An 18,870-nucleotide genomic window follows, 5' to 3' on the forward strand; every position below is an offset into this window, starting at 1 on the left:
TTTCACAAAAACACACAGTAAAAATCATGTGTCGAAAGATGGCAGTACATTTACTGGGCGCCTCCTGCTCGTCGCTGGGGCGCCGCTTCTTGGCCGCGGGCTCCCACTGTGATATAGAATGTTCCCCCCGGTTCACCTTGGCGGAGTGGTGTGTGAGCTGCGCCTCGAGCTGCGCGCGCAGCGCCTGCTTCCTGGGCGCCTCCTGCTCGTCGCTGGGGCGCCGCTTCTTGGCCGCGGGCTCCCACTGTGATATAGAATGTTCCCCCCGGTTCACCTTGGCGGAGTGGTGTGTGAGCTGCGCCGCGAGCTGCGCGCGCAGCGCCTGCTTCCTGGGCGCCTCCTGCTCGTCGCTGGGGCGCCGCTTCTTGGCCGCGGGCTCCCACTGTGATATAGAATGTTCCCCCCGGTTCACCTTGGCGGAGTGGTGTGTGAGCTGCGCCGCGAGCTGCGCGCGCAGCGCCTGCTTCCTGGGCGCCTCCTGCTCGTCGCTGGGGCGCCGCTTCTTGGCCGCGGGCTCCCACTGTGATATAGAATGTTCCCCCCGGTTCACCTTGGCGGAGTGGTGTGTGAGCTGCGCCTCGAGCTGCGCGCGCAGCGCCTGCTTCCTGGGCGCCTCCTGCTCGTCGCTGGGGCGCCGCTTCTTGGCCGCGGGCTCCCACTGTGATATAGAATGTTCCCCCCGGTTCACCTTGGCGGAGTGGTGTGTGAGCTGCGCCGCGAGCTGCGCGCGCAGCGCCTGCTTCCTGGGCGCCTCCTGCTCGTCGCTGGGGCGCCGCTTCTTGGCCGCGGGCTCCCACTGTGATATAGAATGTTCCCCCCGGTTCACCTTGGCGGAGTGGTGTGTGAGCTGCGTCGCGAGCTGGGCGCGCAGCGCCTGCTTCCTGGGCGCCTCCTGCTCGTCGCTGGGGCGCCGCTTCTTGGCCGCGGGCTCCCACTGTGATATAGAATGTTCCCCCCGGTTCACCTTGGCGGAGTGGTGTGTGAGCTGCGCCGCGAGCTGCGCGCGCAGCGCCTGCTTCCTGGGCGCCTCCTGCTCGTCGCTGGGGCGCCGCTTCTTGGCCGCAGGCTCCCACTGTGATATAGAATGTTCCCCCCGGTTCACCTTGGCGGAGTGGTGTGTGAGCTGCGCCGCGAGCTGCGCGCGCAGCGCCTGCTTCCTGGGCGCCTCCTGCTCGTCGCTGGGGCGCCGCTTCTTGGCCGCGGGCTCCCACTGTGATATAGAATGTTCCCCCCGGTTCACCTTGGCGGAGTGGTGTGTGAGCTGCGCCGCGAGCTGCGCGCGCAGCGCCTGCTTCCTGGGCGCCTCCTGCTCGTCGCTGGGGCGCCGCTTCTTGGCCGCGGGCTCCCACTGTGATATAGAATGTTCCCCCCGGTTCACCTTGGCGGAGTGGTGTGTGAGCTGCGCCGCGAGCTGCGCGCGCAGCGCCTGCTTCCTGGGCGCCTCCTGCTCGTCGCTGGGGCGCCGCTTCTTGGCCGCGGGCTCCCACTGTGATATAGAATGTTCCCCCCGGTTCACCTTGGCGGAGTGGTGTGTGAGCTGCGCCGCGAGCTGCGCGCGCAGCGCCTGCTTCCTGGGCGCCTCCTGCTCGTCGCTGGGGCGCCGCTTCTTGGCCGCAGGCTCCCACTGTGATATAGAATGTTCCCCCCGGTTCACCTTGGCGGAGTGGTGTGTGAGCTGCGCCGCGAGCTGCGCGCGCAGCGCCTGCTTCCTGGGCGCCTCCTGCTCGTCGCTGGGGCGCCGCTTCTTGGCCGCGGGCTCCCACTGTGATATAGAATGTTCCCCCCGGTTCACCTTGGCGGAGTGGTGTGTGAGCTGCGCCGCGAGCTGCGCGCGCAGCGCCTGCTTCCTGGGCGCCTCCTGCTCGTCGCTGGGGCGCCGCTTCTTGGCCGCGGGCTCCCACTGTGATATAGAATGTTCCCCCCGGTTCACCTTGGCGGAGTGGTGTGTGAGCTGCGCCGCGAGCTGCGCGCGCAGCGCCTGCTTCCTGGGCGCCTCCTGCTCGTCGCTGGGGCGCCGCTTCTTGGCCGCAGGCTCCCACTCACCGCCGTGCTCGCCGGCGCCACGTTCTCCGCCTTCCTCTTCACGTTTTATTTCTGTACGTAAAATCATTTCTTCGATTAGGTTAGCTTTGTATTTGTTTACAAATTATTGGCCGTGTAGATAATCTGAGAACCAAAGCGACCGAAGACATTTAATTGCAAGATAACAGACTTTAACACAGACATTTATCTACACACATATCAAATCCGTTTCTGTAGTGCATCGGGGATGTTCGTGACGGCGCGCGTGGACTGTTTTTATACCACCATGCGTGCACGCATTACGGTTCTGATATCTTTTAAGTAATTTGCAATTCATTATAATGTTAATATTGTTGACTAATTAAAACAAGCATGTGCACGACAAAATTTAATATGGTAGAAATTGTAGTAACTTTGAATATTATTTGGTATCCCCAACTTGATGACATATTTTCGTGTATTTTCAAAATACGTTAATGGTACTGACCATATTTATTTATTTTAAAACTTAATTGTTACGCTACACTAGGACTTAGCAAAATGTTTTACAAACTTTTATTTAACTAACCCTCTTAGTAAGTGTGTGTCAATTTATCATGGCTTACTGATAAGACTTAAGACTTCTCATATTTATATGTTACTATAATTTACGCCTTGGAGTAAAAGAGAAAGATGTTTATGAGATGATTCACATTTTTTGCACTGCACTGTGCTCCAGAGTGCAGCGCATAGGGAAAATACAGTATGATTCTCTCTCACTGCACGAATGAGAAAAGATCCTGGCCCTAACTATACAAGTTTCCAACTTATCCTAATATCCCACATACATATGACTTATGGTCAACCCAATTAGAACGAGATGCAAGACTCTGGTTTGACTTCTCATATGGACACACTTTTTGGCCAATGTACTCTATCCAGCTTGTTATCTACGTCCGTAGTATCGAACGATACGGAAATAGGCCCCCCCGACTCTAGTTTGTCTCTAGATAAAAAAAAAAAAACTACGAATGCGTGACATGCGTGAAAAAAGTTTTCATTTAACGCCGTTTGACGTACTGTTTATCTATTAATTAGTTTTAAGTATAAAATTAGTTTGTTCAGTTGTTTTAAGTAAATATAGCAAGTTTCGTATGAAATGAGCGATAAAAATATTTCGGCGACGCCGCCACATATTCGCGAGTTTCGCAAAAAGAGCAACGATGCCCCAATGTTGGCTGTAAATTGGGTTAGTGAATATATCATAGCAAGTTTATAATATGTGTGTAGATAAAATAGTGTATGTAACTTTACATAATTAGGCATTAAAACACTCGTGTGGTCCTTGTGTTTTAATGCCTTTCTTTATCCTTTATTTCCTTTATTGCAAACCATGGTACATATGTTGCATGGTACATTCGTGCTGTCATTATGTAGCAGTCACATAAACTACTATAATATTATTAAGAGGATAGTGGACGACCCATCATCCGTCCATACAAACTTAGTCCCCATTTTCCTCCCTAGATATTGACATTATAGAAAATATTTTTACATAATTTATTTTATATTTACGATAGCTGGGGTATATGCTTTTGTTTGATTTTTTATCATTTTTTAAATTGTTAGTATTATTATAAGAGTAAGAAGCGAATCAAATGCGAATCTGCGAATAGGTAATTCGCAACTCGTGTCGAATTTCCTATTTTTCGCACTTGTATCGTAATAGTTATTTAAATAACTATTTTCTACTCGTCGACTGTAATGGTTGAATTAAGATTTCCTAAACTATGTATAATTGCATAACTGAACTATAATATTCATTTCGACACGTTGTAGTCAACTATAAAAAAATTACCAATCACGTGCCACCGCGCTGCGATAGAAAAGACTAAACTGGAGCGGGGCGTGGCGCGGGAGTCGCATGTCTTTTGTAAGCATTTGCACACTCACCACTTTCAGACTTGATATGTGGGACGTCATTCTTCCCTTCGTTATCAGAACTAGGTTCCGATTTGACTGGACCCGGAGGCGGTAGTTTATTCTGAAACATACAAATTAAATATACCGCACGATGCATGTGGCGATGGGATTAAATGTATGTGTTAGGGCTTCGAAGACATTAGATTCAATAACAAAACCTTGATAACCAACCTCTACTTCCTCGCGTTGTCCCGGCATTTTGCTACGGCTCATGGGAGCCTGGGGTCCGCTTGACAACTAATCCCAAGATTTGGCGTAGGCACTAGTTTTTACGAAAGCGACTGCCATCTGACCTTCCAACCCAGAGGGTAAACTAGGCCTTGTTAGGATTAGTCCGGTTTCCTCACGATGTTTTCCTTCACCGAAAAGCGAGTGGTAAATATCAAATGATATTTCGTACATAAGTTCTGAAAACTCATTGGTACGAGCCGGGGTTTGAACCCGCGACCTCCGGATTGCAAGTCGCACGCTCTTACCGCTAGGCCACCAGCGCTTCTTGATTCATTCATTGGTTGGTTGATAACCAACCAATGTACTAAAAATATTTTTAGACACCAAGTCGTATACAAAATGTATGGGAATAAAATAAAATAAAAAACTAATTTCGAATAGGTGTAAAACAGTAAGGTCATACCTGTAGGCTACTGTGTTCTCGGCTTATATGACTGGCATCTGAGCCGACGCTCATCCTCCTGAGATCCGAAGACTTCTGCCGCGCGCGGAAATGACGAGGCTGGAAAATAAATAGGAATCTTAGTAAACGCACATGATCCATCGTTGACACAGTCCAGCGCTGTTCTCACTAATTTCCTGGTGTATTTATTAGATGCTTTTTAAAATGAAAATAGAAGAACTTGTAGGATATTTCTTTCTTTCTTTCTGGGACTTATTGCTAAAATAAAGATATCTCGAATCTTGTGATTTCATTTAAATGTCTTGGAACAAGCGGCGATTTGTTTGATTTGCTTGGTAATCACCGCGTGAAGCCTATATACGCTCAAGGAAATTGAATTTTTAACAATTTGCGGTTCAAGTAAATTTGGTTGTAAATACTTATGCTGAGAGCTGTCCAAAGTAAAGTGAACCGTAAACCGTATTTCCTCGGCCGTAATTAAACAGCGGCCACACGCTGCTACTCGTACGGCAGTTTCCACGCGGGCGACCCGTTCCGTGTGAACATAAAGGCACCGAGCAAGTGGTTTGGACAGGTCACCTTGTAGTCGTGGTTGAGCCCCATGGTGGTGCAGGTGGGGCACTCCCAGGAGTTGGGCAGGTCCTCGTTGAGCTGGCCGCCGGGCGGCACGCAGGCCGGGTGCACGATGCTGTAGCACACCGAGCACTCGCGCAGGGAAGATGGCCCGTTGCGACCTGAATTCAACAAACAACTTCATTATCCTAACTAGCCCGGAAAACGTTTTGTCGCCCTCCATAACATTTGGCAAGCGCACAGATGCCAGATCTCATTATATACGATGAAAGATGTTTACTGCTGAATATGAACATAGGCTTTCACTAGGATCTCTAAAGTAATTGATGGTGCTATCCTTATACAAAGGTTCCCTACGATCTTAAACAGGTCATCGATTCCCTTTATTGGGGGTACTTGCTGCGACCGTCAATTCGCGGTCGCGGTCATTTGTATCAACGGCCTATTTAAAGCGATATTATATATTCTTTCGTATTGTTGTGTAATTTGTGTATTAAGTCAATCCTACCATATTGAATAATTTTACTAGTTTGAGTTAAGAAGACTTACCGGAATTGCCTTTAGCCTGTGGCGCGACAGGAGTTTGCATCCAACCATCGAGATGACAAACGGCACACGAAGCTGTGACTGGTAGCATTGGCTGCAACACAAAACACAAATCAAATAGTCGCCAAAGAGAATACATTTATCATTGTGCTTTTTGCTTCAAAACAGTTTGCAAGCGTGCGATAGTTTTCGTAAATAAACTTTTATATTTATTGGTATTTTACCGCCATAAATGCCATAATATTTAATGGGTGGCTCAAAGATTCCTAAAGAGCAGCGGACCCGGAGAAAGTTGGGAATTCTTGATTCAGTTCAGTTCAGCAACTGTTGGTTGGCGAATTTTTGGTCTTGTTCCCTAATTTCAGGTATTGTAATATAAGATAAGATGTAGGTACCTTGGCTAGGAAGTATACTAGTCAGTTTGCTCTGGCTCCTACACTAGGCTCAGCCTGTCTCGTAGGTAACCCAGACTCAAATGAGTTTATACAATTGATACAATATGTCCGAGTCTTACAGGAGTTTTTTGTCACTTCTTGTTACCTGTAAGCACTGTCGCATGATGCAGGTTTGCTTGGCGCGGCCGAGCCCACCGAACTTGACCATGTCGTGGCAGAACACGCACTCGCCGCAGTCCGTTCGTTGACAGGCTTCGCATTTCTTGCATCTGTAAATGAAAAGTATAAATGTATGGTTGATAGGTGGCGGGGTTTATTATTCATTGTAAACATCGTTTTTTTGCGCTGTAAAAAGAATCGGCATCCGATTAGCCCAAAAGTGTGAACGGACATTTTTTTAACAGTCTCAAAGTAAAACTTAATCAGTACCACAGTATAAGTAACTTGTCTTTTCAGTACGATTTCATTGTTAGGATTGTGTAAACAGCTCATCACCACCAGCGAGTGAGCATTCGTGAACCGTATCCCGTCGCAGGAAGGTTCAGAATGTAATGGCGCGGTACCTGGTGCGGCGCCGGCGGGGCGCGGAGTTGGCGTGGTCGGGGCGGGGCCGCGCCGCGCCGCCGCCGCGCCCGCCGCGCCCGCCGCGCCCGCTGGACTGGCGCCGCTCGCCCGTCACCACCTCGTCCGGCCCTGCAACCGCAACATTCACTCTCATCACACGATTACTGAATGAGCTCTTATGATCGCAAAAACAAAGCCTATTTGAAACCTGTTTTCTTAACCCCTATACTGCCAAAGACGCGGCTCCCGCTCGATATCCGCCTTCATGTATTCCGATAAAGTTCACGATGATCTGCCGTACACGACAGGTGTTTACGCCAGCACTGCGTGAAGACCGGATGACGATTTCGGGCTGCGGGGCGCGGGGCGCGCGGGCAGCGGCGCCGGAGCGGCGCGGCCGCGGCCATCCCCCCCTCCATCAACGACGGGCATGACATCACGCGTCCGCGCATTAAGCGCCTTTGTTTTTTACATTTTTATTCATATACAATTTTTACTGTGTCCAGGGTTGTTTTTGTCGCTGCTCCATCATCAGCTCCAACCCTGGACAATAGGCGTTAAGACCGGATGAATCGACTCGACACCCTACAGCCTAAAATAAACTCTACAATCTTACCTTTCAACACCGGCACGCCCGTGATAGCCAGATGCTGTTTATCATGTCTGTGCTGCTCGACCAGCGTGCGGACATCCTTGACCAACGCTATGGGGTCGGCCAGTAGCTCTGGCACTGATTTGCGGGCGGCCGGCAACTGATGCAAGTACATCACTATAGCCTGAAATAAAAGAATGGAATATAATTAAAAAGATGACTACCAGAAATAATTTAGCAATGACGATATCAGGGTGCCTAGGTATCCAACGTGTCAATCTTCAACGCAGCGTAGCGAATCGCAGTCATCTCTCTCTATCACTCTTTTATTTTAGTGCGACAGTAACAGTCACGTTTCGTTCCCTACGGAGCATAAACGATTGGCACGTTGGCTATGCAGCCAGATACTATTTGAAATCAAAATAAGTCTGAGCAGACAAACTTATAAGGGCATTATGAACTTGCGCATACGGAACTTCAATATATACAACTCTGACTTCATAGACATCGTGTTGTTGTACGTTTAACTTTCAACTTACGTGTTTTTCAAACTCAATAAGTAGGCTGATACATAAAATATCACAGCATCTCCGTGAGGGGTACCGGAACTGGTGCGGCACCTGTAGTACAGACACGGTACCTTCAGGCCGTGCAGCTCGTTCTGCGTGAGGTGCACGTGCTCCTTGGGCGGCTGCGGCGGCGGCTGCCCCTCCGTGGCGAGGTGGCTGCGGCCCAGCAGCGCGCCCACGTACCGCTCCAGCACGTACCACAGCATCTCCGTGAAGAACGGGTACCGGAACTTCTGTGGCACCTGTATATAACATACAGTTCAAGTTAGATAGAACACATTAACGCTGGCGTTCCGCAAGGTTCTGTGCTATCCCCAACGCTGTTTTTGCTGCACATCAATGACATGTTGTCTATCGACGACATTCATTGCTATGCAGACGACAGTACTGGGGATGCCTATTACACAGGCCGTGCCAACATCCCTCGTTCCGTGGTGCTTGAGAGTCGTGAAAAGCTTGTGTCGGACATTGAGAGCACTCTATCCAGAGTTTCGGTGTGGGGTCGGGACAATCTAGTCCGATTCAACCCCACAAAGACACAAGTTTGCGCGTTCACCGCTAAGAAAACCCCATTTACCATTGGCCCCGCATTTCCAAGACACAACCCTTACCATGTCAGGGAGTATTGGGATCCTCGGTGTCGACATCTCCAGTGACGTCCAATTCCGTAGCCACCTGGAAGGGAAGGCTGCGCTGGCATCCAAAAAACTCGGTGTGCTCAATAAAGCGAGGCGATACTTTACTCCGGGGCAAAGACTGCTGCTATATAAATCGCAAGTCAGACCCCATATGGAGTATTGCTGTCACCTTTGGGCAGGAGCACCAGCATGCCAGCTTGGACCCTTTGACTCAGTCCAAAGGCGCGCTGTGCGAATCGTTGACGATCCCAAACTCACAAGCGGTATTGAACCTTTAAGTCTAAGGAGAGACTTTGCCTCCTTGTGTGTGTTCTACCGCTTGTACAATGGGCTGTGTTCTGAGGAATTGTTTGACATGATGCCAACAGCCACTTTCTATCACCGCACCGCTCGCCGTCGGCAGGGAGTTCATCCTCACACCTTAGAACCTAAATGGTCGCGTACTGTGCGGTTCAAGAGGAATTTCCTCCCGCGGACGCTCCGGCTGTGGAATGAGCTCCCTTCCTCGGAAGGGTCGGAAGGGTTTTCCCGAGGGTCTACAGTATGGGGTTCTTCAAAAAAGGAGTGTAAAGGGTTTTTAAAGGGTCGGCAACGCGCATGTAACACCTCTGGAGTTGCAGGCGTCCATAGGCTGCGGTGACTGCTTACCATCAGGCGGGTCGTATGCTTGTTTGCCACCGTGGTGGTATTTAAAAAAAAAAACTTTAGAAACACTAAATAATTTCGAAATGTACTAAACGGGCCGTTGAAAGTCCTTTAGAACTATTCGAGGACTACAGAAAAAACAAACAGGCGAGCGCGCCTCAAATCTTGCCACATACTCAGCCATCTAACTGGCACGACTAACGGATTGATTCTTTTCTCTCACAAGAAATATACGTACTGACGCAAATCCCGAATGTAAAAAAGGTGAATGTATAAATTGTCCATTGCCGATTGTTATCAATATAACTTGCCTATAAAGAAATAAGAACCACGAATCGCTCGCACACATACATCACTAGAATGGATTACTTGCCAAATAGAATAATGGTAAGCATAGTATGGTTACCTTTGTAACGTCCTCAACTTGCGCGATCTTGAGCTGCTTCTCAATGCCGAACTGGTGTAGGAAGTTGCCGCCGAACACCAGCGAGTCGCTCGGCGTGTACACGGCGTGAATCCATCCAGTCGGGATGAAGAATGTATGGCCCGCTTGCAGCTGAAACATGGTGTGGTTTTCATGGTTGTATGCTTTATAAGGATCCCTTTTCCACAATCTCCACAATCTTTTGCAGCTGTGCAAAAATCGGTTTTAATTATTCTAATCCCAATTGACACCCGTTGACCTAAAACCATGAAAAAAGGAGAAATCCGAGAACCGTAAATTTGAAGTAGTATACCTTAAAAAGTGTTATAGCTCTCCTTACTTTGTTCCCAGTAACTGCGTTCGTCATATGTTTCGTCGTATTAGTGCAATGTTTTTTTTTTTATAAATGGGAACTTACGTGGACTCGGATACATTTTTCGACCGTGTCTCCGAAGAACACATCTGACTGCTTGCCAGACAGCACCCACTTCTCGTACAGCTGCAGATTCTTCTCAGTGGGCGGGATCAGCCAAAACACCTTAGCACCTGAAAATAATAAATTATGTTTATAAGCAAATTAATATAAAAACCATGTAAGTGACAAACATCTTCCAAATTGATTCTCTAATATAAATATGAACACTGTAATTTTTGTTGTATGTACACAATTAAAGACAAATCAATCATCATCCTAGTAGGTAATCTAAACATTCACAGACGATCCTAGAATAAAATATCTTTCTGAAAGTAACTTGCAATAAATACACTTTTATTTGTGCATAATGTGCTTTAAATGTTAAGGTGCATTCAGATTTATCCAACGAGCCGCACTGCCGCTAATGCACCTGTTTGCGAACGACACTGTCTGACATATACATATAATCAAATCAAGCCAGTGATTCCCAAATGCCTCGCTCGCGCAATTGCCAGGTCTGTACGCACTTTCAAAGAAAATGTATCATAATGTCTTACCCCTCAAAATGTGATACCACACGGAGGTGCCTCCAAAGTCGATGTGGAAGTCTGTGTAGCAGCCTTTAACTGACATGAGGCAGTATTTCTGCACCTTCGGATACATCATGTCGTCCAGAGCGTTTGTTGACTCAGTCTGAAAAAAGAGAAGAAAAGAGGTTCGTTTGAGGTCGAATATTTAAAACTGATAACTTTTGTATACTAGCTTAAATACATGGCGTAATAACTTTGAAAACGAGTTGAATATTAAGCTAATACTGGCAAATAAATAGCATTACCTATTCATTAATTTGAAATTTTATCGACAAATAATGTGGTTGTCGTAAAACCTCGATAATGTTGGACTGACTGACGGTGGTTGCGGTCACTAACGATATAGGACAATAGATTTTACAAGCAAGCAATTGTTAAACAAATAATGAACCTTATCTCGGTCCTCGCCTTAACGCCTTCGACAGGAACTGGTGGAGAACAGGTCAAGACTGGGATACGTGGAAAGGGGGGAGGGAGGCCTTTGCCCAGCAGTTGGACACTCTGGCTCATATAAGTAAAATAAATAATCTCGGTCAATGATAATATTTAGTATTTTGGGATCTGTTATTTTAAAACTACGCCTGTTTTATGTGCTTATAACTAAAAGCGATCGCACCATGGTTATGCTGATGGTTTTCGACTTATTATGATCGGTCAGGCCAACGATTCTCGACGCCGGTACGGAATTCTTGAATGTGCGAGAATTCTCCGAAATCTCGAAACCCAGTTCTGGCCGTCCCCGTGCCGCACAATCTCCATCTGAGCGGTGACAAGCAAGATATAGATTCACGCTCTCTCCTTACATCTTAAGGATTATCGCGCTTGCATCCTCAATCCTCGATAGTTCATGACTGCCCATAATCCGCTACCGCTAAACCTATCCTTACCGCTATTTTAGCATAATCTCGAACCAAATTTGATGTGTACCTGCTGATCCTTAAGATGACGAGGCCAGACAACCTCTACCCAGTCGATGAGCCGCACAATTCTCGGCGCCTGCACGTAGTTCTCGAGCCGCGTGTGCGAGAACTCGAGCGAGATCACGTTCAGGAGACGCTCCTTGTTGGGGTCGTCATAATAACGCTGCCAGTCCTGGAAAAATATGTTACTTTAAGCAAAATAAAATCTGACATTATGTACTGTTTCAACTGTAGTTACTCAGAGTACGTCTGAATATCTGACAAGTTAAACCAGTTTAACAGCACTGGCTTCCCTCGAATAAATGGGCCTAGGAGAAAGTGTTCAAAATATCTGCACACGATTTTGACCTGCTCAAATTTCGAGCGGCTGAGTAAGGAGTCAAAATATTATGTCTAATATTATCGTAACACAATTAAACGATTGGAAGAGATTAGAAGTCCGAGAGCTAAGTATTAGGTTCAAAAGTATTGTCATTATTATTTCCCTGTCTGGTTTCGAGTTTATTTTGGCTACCAATTGGTCAGGCTTATCAGACAATTTTAGAGTTGCAAGCATAAGGACGCTTATACCCACTTCTCACCAGGCACGGAGTACGTTTGCAATTAACTTGGTAAATAATTAAATCACAATCTAAATTAATAACTAGGTACATTAAAACTGTCTACTTCAGGGGCTCCCCGCGGTTTTCGTCGATTTTTGACAAGTTTTGAGTCGTTACTCCTACATTTGCACTATAGATAGAATTCTAAGACAAACGGCTATCGGTTCTTCAATCTTTTATCTCCATTCTGGTCTGCCGGATTTTGGAAGAAATTAACACTTTTTTATTTATATATTTTTTTATAACATTTTGTCTATAACACTTTTTTCGTTACTCGATAGCTGTGAAGGATTTTACATATACGAAATCTACACATTTGGGTTCGTTTTTGATGTCTCTAAAAACCGGTCAGAGATTTTAATTTTAAGCTAATGTGGTTGGCCGGTCGAAGTATTAAACAGATGGCGCCATCATAGCTTGCCCTGTCAATCCCTAGAGTTGTATCAAATTCTTGTTTTTTTTTTTTGGAATTTTGTAACCTGGATTCCAGTACTTTAAGCCAAATCTCATAGAACAAAACTAGAGACAGGGGCAAGCTATGATGGCGCCATCTATGCAAACCATTGACAGTTGCCAACCCCATTAACATAAAAGTTATGGCCAGAAAACCAGTTTTTTGGCCTAAAATTGTTCAACTTTGATGCCAAATATCTCGAAGACAATGAACTTTGAAGCAAATATGGGATACTATATTTTACAAAATAAATAAATAAACATAATAAGCACAACATACGGTCAGCAGTGTTTGACAACATGCATGGACGTCCACCGGGCTAACATAAGGTTGTCCCAGCGGTTAGCAAACACGCTCAAGATGCGATTGGGACTGCCGCGCAGACGGGACATGAGCGTGGCACACTTTTTCCTCATGACGGCCGCAAAGCCGTCTGTCCTGGCTTCGGCAAACATGCCAGACGCGCTACAGTGTCGCGGCAGCCCCATCAGCACCCGGAACGCGTTATTGTATTGGACGCGAAGATCGCTGTGCGCTCTCTGCGTATAATTGACCCACAGACTGCATGAGTAGAAAGATACGCAGAAGGCTTTAAAAAGAGAAATTATAACTTTCTGTGCATCGCGCAATCCTGCAGGCCAGCAAAGCAGTTGCTGTTAGTATGATAAGCTACAAAAAACATTAGAAAACTAAGGGATTCAGATCGAAGGTCATTGGCGCTAGGGAGCCTCTTATAAATTTCCGATAATTTAATGAATATGCTTAGTATAAAATCACACCACAATGTACCGTACACAGTGCCTCTCCAACAATAAAGAATTCTTAATAAAGAATAAAAGAAACCGTTAAGTACAACACGGGAATCACGGGATATTATGGATGTGCTAGCAAGACACACCAGTTTCCATCAAAGCTTCAACAATGGAATAAGTCCATCAAGCGCTCAATTTTCGTTAGCGAACGTTGTTGTTTCTCGTAATAACTTTAATTGTGTACCTTTAACGAGAGGTTTTGGCTGTCACAAAATTCACGATTACGAACAATGTCAAATGCATAAGTTTTTTTAGAAAACTGACAAATTCAGCGTGTCAGAGGCATTTTGCGAGCACGTCTGTTAGTAACGTCTGCAAATAAATTAATTTTTCGAGTTGTCAGAAAAGGTTTCTAAGTACTCGTACTTAGTATTTATAACCTGGTATTTAATCATAATGACGCATGATTTTAATTTGTTGTATCTCTCGCGTCGAATCAGTTCCCTATGCTAGTTATTTTTTATATGGAGTAGCTGTCACATTAAGTTACTGGACAAGTTGCCAGGTAAGTTTTAGGAAATAAAAATACTGTAAAAACATATTTCAAAATTTTATTTTTAATCAGACTGATTGTGATATGATTTAATACCAGGTTACAAATACCTTATTCTACAACTCGAAAATGTATTGATTTCTTTTCAAACGTTACAAACTGACATGCTCGCAAAATGCCTCCTCAAGTGCGATGTATGGTCATCACTTTTCGTGAGATAAATTAATGTAACTCTGTTTATTTACTATATACAAATGAGCGTTTCATTTTTTTTTTATTATTTAGAAACAAACAGTAATACACAATTTTTGATCAAAACTTATAGACAAAAAATAGACCTATAGTTTCATATGTAGAAATAAAATATAAACAGGTCCGTGGCGTAATCTGTATTTTATAATAACAAATACTTGAAATATGTAAATCTGTGATTTGATACGTCTGTAGAAAATAAGTTACGTATACATCGTAGTCTCGTAGTACATTAAATTTAAGCAAATAACAAATTCCAGTTATAATCAATATTTAAATGCATTCTTAAGTTGTGTTAGTGAACAGTTAAAAATGTCTAAATCATTAAGTTTTTGATTCTCATTAAAAAGTTTACATGCGCGTTTGATAAATACATTCCCACCGTAACCAGTCCTGCTGAATGGAATAAAAAATAAGTTTCTTTTACGACAACAGCGCTCACGTCTTCGCGAAACTCTAAAACAGATTTTATGTAAAAGAATAGGGGCTTCTAATTGTGAATGGAAAATCTTAAAAAGCAAAACGGAATCAGTGGAATCTCGACGGTCACTAAGAGTTTGAATATTTAAACGTTTACAGGTATCGGTATAGTCAGCAGTATAAGCTAGTCCAGTCCTAAAGCACAGTGATTTAATATTTTTTGAAGTCGCTCAATTCTGTCGATGTGTACTTTGTAAAAAGGTTTCCACACTGAGCAAGAAAATTCAAGGTGACTACGCACAAAACTATTGTAGAGAATTTTATATGTCAAGCGGCTTTTAAATGGTTTCCCAACACGCATTATGAATCCTAACTGTTTATATGATTTTGTCAGCATTTTATCAATATGTGGGATAAAAGTAAGTTTGCTATCCATAATCACACCAAGATCTCTAATTTCGGTTACTCTATTTAAGGTTTTACCCGATAAGTTGTAAGAATAATTAATTACATTTTTCTTTTTTGAGAAGGTGATAACATTGCATTTATCTAAGTTAAGAAACAAATTATTTATTTCACAGTAGCTGACTAAGTTGTTTAAATCATCTTATAGCTTTTCACAATCGCTGATATTTTTAACTATCCTAAAAATCTTTGTTCATACTATTTAATGTGTGCACTGTCCAGTAGTTCAAACTCGTATTAAAAAATTTTCATACAAAATATTAAAATGTTCGATTTCGAGTATCTCTTTTCGAAATGTCTTTAGTTTATTAGCAGATTTTTCTTTGTTTCGTATTTGTCCACTAACTGTGCTACCGAAGTTCATCGAATCGCGGCGAAATTGCTAGTTAGTTTGATGTCCCAGAGTCGCCAGTTCTAAATATCGCTAGAGGCGTTCCATTTAATTTATAGTTATTTTTATTATATATCAGCTCAACAGAATTGATGAGGCTTTGAAAGAACCATCTCAGCCTTGCTCTTGTTTTCCCCAATAAATCCGTTCTCCAAGTGGCACTGATGAATAATATATGAATGTATTGTTTATGTATACATTTTATCCACGCGAATCGGTGCCGTTATGTAATACGTATTTAACATAATTATATTTGGTGGTAATACGCATTTTCTGTGTTACTTATTACTTTTAAACTGGTCGTGACATGGTGTGAACTTGTATAATAGGTATTATGTTAGTAGGTAATCTTCTAAACAAGGTTATTGTTACTTTCCTCAACGGGAAATTTCATTGCCTCCTTTGGCTCCCTGGCTCAGACATCATACTTTAGTACACAATACGAGTAAATTGGGGTCGTGACGTGTAATTTCAGCTGAAACTCGACGTGTCCTTGATTTATCCTCTGTCAAATGAGTTTTTCAACATTTTTCAGAATCGTTTGAGGCAAAGATGCAGGTTTCATTCACAATTATCTTCTTCTAACAACACTTCTTGAACAATCAGAGCTAATAAAAGATAATCTAATAAATACCGCCTTGTTTAAGTGTATAAGTAATAGTTAGAGGCCATTGGCTATATAGAATCAGTAGAACATGAAAGATTTGTGATTTTCACTGACTCTCGAAGCTCTCTCCAGCATTTACTAAAATGTGCAGTTGATGTTAGAGGAAGTCCAACAGCATATGCTATTATTGACGCTATATTTAAACTACGTGATAAATCAAAACTTGTGGTCCTTCAGTGGATACCATCACACATAGGCATCTCAGGAAATGAGATAGTGGACAATCTAGCTAAAGAAGCATCATCTGATGGAGTGCCTATAACAGTTCAACCATACTTCACAGAGTACATACATTTATTGAAGACAAACTGTCATATATTATGGAAAGAGCATTTTGATCAAAGGTCGGTGGAAAGGGGAATATGGTATAAAACCATTCAACCCGAGCCATGGAAAACCCCGTGGTATGATAGTAGTGACCTATGTAGATCTCAACTTGTAACTGCTTTCAGACTTCGCTCCGGGCACATACCACTCAATAAATTTGCATTTTTAATGAGAAAAGTCCAGTCACCGGAATGTTCAGAGTGTGGTAAATTAGAAGATGTCTATCATATCATATCATGATGGAGTGTGTTCGGAACGAGGACAGAAGGAATGATCTTTTGCTCCAAGGCATTAATATTAAGGAGTTGGACGGCTGTAACGGGATTTTAGCTTTCCCTCAATCAAGGGAGGCTAGAGCTCTGTTCAGTATGGTGATGGTGGGCATCCAAGACGAAAATAATGATCTGTTTAGGTTTTAAATGTTTTAGTGTAAGAACACTTCTCGATGTGTACTACTGAGCGGCATCGTCTTTTAGACTAAGCTCGTTAAATAAAGATAAAAAAAAAAAGTAATAGTTATTTGTCTTACAAGGGGGCAAAGTTGTTGTTTAACTGCTCGTGCTAATATTGATACCCGAGCAAACAAAACATTCCAAATAGCGAGTGGTTCGAGAAGTGGAATCTTTAGCGTTGCGAGGGCTACAAGGCACGAGGGTTAAACAAACTTTGGCTCCGAGTAAAACACAAAAATGTTCACCACGCCAACATGAGGAAAATACTCAGTATGAAAAACCGACAAAATCGAACCCAAATCATATTCAAATGAACGTAATAAAAAATATCATACAAAATCATATTTTAAAAGTCATTTGCATCTGATTACTTTGTCCCACATGTGGATAAAATGCAAGTTTCTCATTAGTTTTTGAACAATTGAGCTTTACCAGTTGGTATGGTGAAAATATTATTTATTGTGCACCATAATGTAAAAGAAATACACAGAAAACGAAATACAGGTCTTATCGCTAAAAAGCAATCTCGAAGCGAGGTTAAATCTAGACGCTCCAAGATTTATTGACCTACGAGTATAATATTAGCTTTTGTACTTAATATTATGGAACATAGCATGTCTAACAAAGAAACAGGAAATGTAGAGTTTTAGCTGGAGTTTTTGCCCGTAGGTAATAATGCATTGTCATCAATCCAATCGTCTAAATCTAGATTTCATCGTCACGGCGATTGGAAGCTGAATAGCCGATAATCTCGGGGTCGGATATTATGACTTATGGAGTTTTAATGTTCGAATGACGAAATTAATACGATCATTCTAGAACGGAAACTTTGTACACGAGTATTATTTATAATGAGTGTTATTTTCTCTTAAAATGCAAACCTATTCATTAATTTAATAAACAGTCTATAGGTTACGTAAGGAAAATTAATTTAACCTTCATTTCAAAAGAAAGTACGCAATAAACTCGATATTTCTGCGTTTAAAATTAAAGCCTTTGAATAAAAAGGACTTCTATAGAACGGAAACTTTTTATATAAGTACCGTATTTTCTTCATAGCTTGAAGCCTGAATATGAATTCAGATTTCAAGCTTCGAAGAAAACATGATGTTGATGTTGGTAAAAGAGCGTAAAAGCTTGAATCATACAAACAAATTTAACCCTTACGTAACATTGAATTTGGAGTAATTTCGTATCCAAAGCAAATTGACGTACGCAGCAGTTTACTTAATAAGATTACCACTTTTACGTTATAAATTAACGTATATTTTCTTTATACTCTGAAATAACCGTTACCCATATTTTTACATAAATATGCTAAGTATAATCTATTATTTTTTTCTAATTCAAGCTGCTGTACGTTTAGTAGTAATAGGTCGACTTGTTTAAGATTGTCCTAAAATATTTAATTCGTTTCTTGTCGCCGGTATCATAGGACTATCGTTTAACCGAGAACTGACGCGGTTGATAACAAGTTCAGATTTAGACCCTAAACTCAACTACCTTCTATGATAAACTGCACAACTCCTTACCAACCATAAGAGACCTATAGTAAGTATGTACATGTAATACCTTCATAGTCATCTCGATGTTTTTTTGCGTGTTGACGTCCATGACGTCGAGCAGGCGGCGCGAGCCAACGCACATGCGCACATCGTTCACGGTGAAGTTGCTCGTCGGCACCCTGAAACAATGCGAAGCGTCAACACAGAGCGTCGCTAGCGTCCGATGGGAGTGGACGTGGGGAATGATTGCGGAAGTTAGCTTGGTATATCGTCGAGACTAATGGCGTTATTCTTAAACGCGATACAAGCGTCAATCAAATATTAATCGTTTGTCATAATACAGATGATATTTTATGAATACGGGGTTTAAGCGGTGGTTCTGAAAACACTATACAAAACAAATATGTATTGTACGAAAAATGGTTTTCAACATAGCGTCCCAGAAATCCACGTTTAGTGGACGTTGAGAAAGGTAACTTGGAAAAATTGTTTGTTTTGAGGAAATTTGTTTGCTACACCGGTAAAACTTAGGCGGTAGCTC

The 18,870-nt window shown here is 43.3% G+C and overlaps 1 protein-coding gene across 1 annotated transcript in view; it reads right to left on the reverse strand.

The window, feature by feature from the left end:
- The window catches only part of LOC133529248 (jmjC domain-containing histone demethylation protein 1), a 52,857-nt gene that overhangs the window by 9,703 nt on the left and 24,284 nt on the right, over positions 1 to 18,870 (reverse strand). Inside the window, exons 3-16 of the mRNA XM_061866937.1 lie at positions 18,397 to 18,508; positions 11,497 to 11,661; positions 10,537 to 10,672; positions 9,983 to 10,110; positions 9,547 to 9,696; positions 7,929 to 8,099; positions 7,313 to 7,472; positions 6,696 to 6,825; positions 6,278 to 6,401; positions 5,741 to 5,831; positions 5,198 to 5,352; positions 4,619 to 4,717; positions 3,955 to 4,045; positions 1,931 to 2,094 (exon numbers count right to left, since the gene is read on the reverse strand). Of these exons, the coding sequence (XP_061722921.1) occupies positions 1,931 to 2,094; positions 3,955 to 4,045; positions 4,619 to 4,717; positions 5,198 to 5,352; positions 5,741 to 5,831; positions 6,278 to 6,401; positions 6,696 to 6,825; positions 7,313 to 7,472; positions 7,929 to 8,099; positions 9,547 to 9,696; positions 9,983 to 10,110; positions 10,537 to 10,672; positions 11,497 to 11,661; positions 18,397 to 18,508 (1,876 nt within the window). The remainder of the gene's footprint in view (positions 1 to 1,930; positions 2,095 to 3,954; positions 4,046 to 4,618; positions 4,718 to 5,197; positions 5,353 to 5,740; positions 5,832 to 6,277; positions 6,402 to 6,695; positions 6,826 to 7,312; positions 7,473 to 7,928; positions 8,100 to 9,546; positions 9,697 to 9,982; positions 10,111 to 10,536; positions 10,673 to 11,496; positions 11,662 to 18,396; positions 18,509 to 18,870) is intronic.

This window comes from Cydia pomonella, chromosome 20, assembly GCF_033807575.1.
Source record: "Cydia pomonella isolate Wapato2018A chromosome 20, ilCydPomo1, whole genome shotgun sequence".
NCBI classification, from domain to species: domain Eukaryota; kingdom Metazoa; phylum Arthropoda; class Insecta; order Lepidoptera; family Tortricidae; genus Cydia; species Cydia pomonella.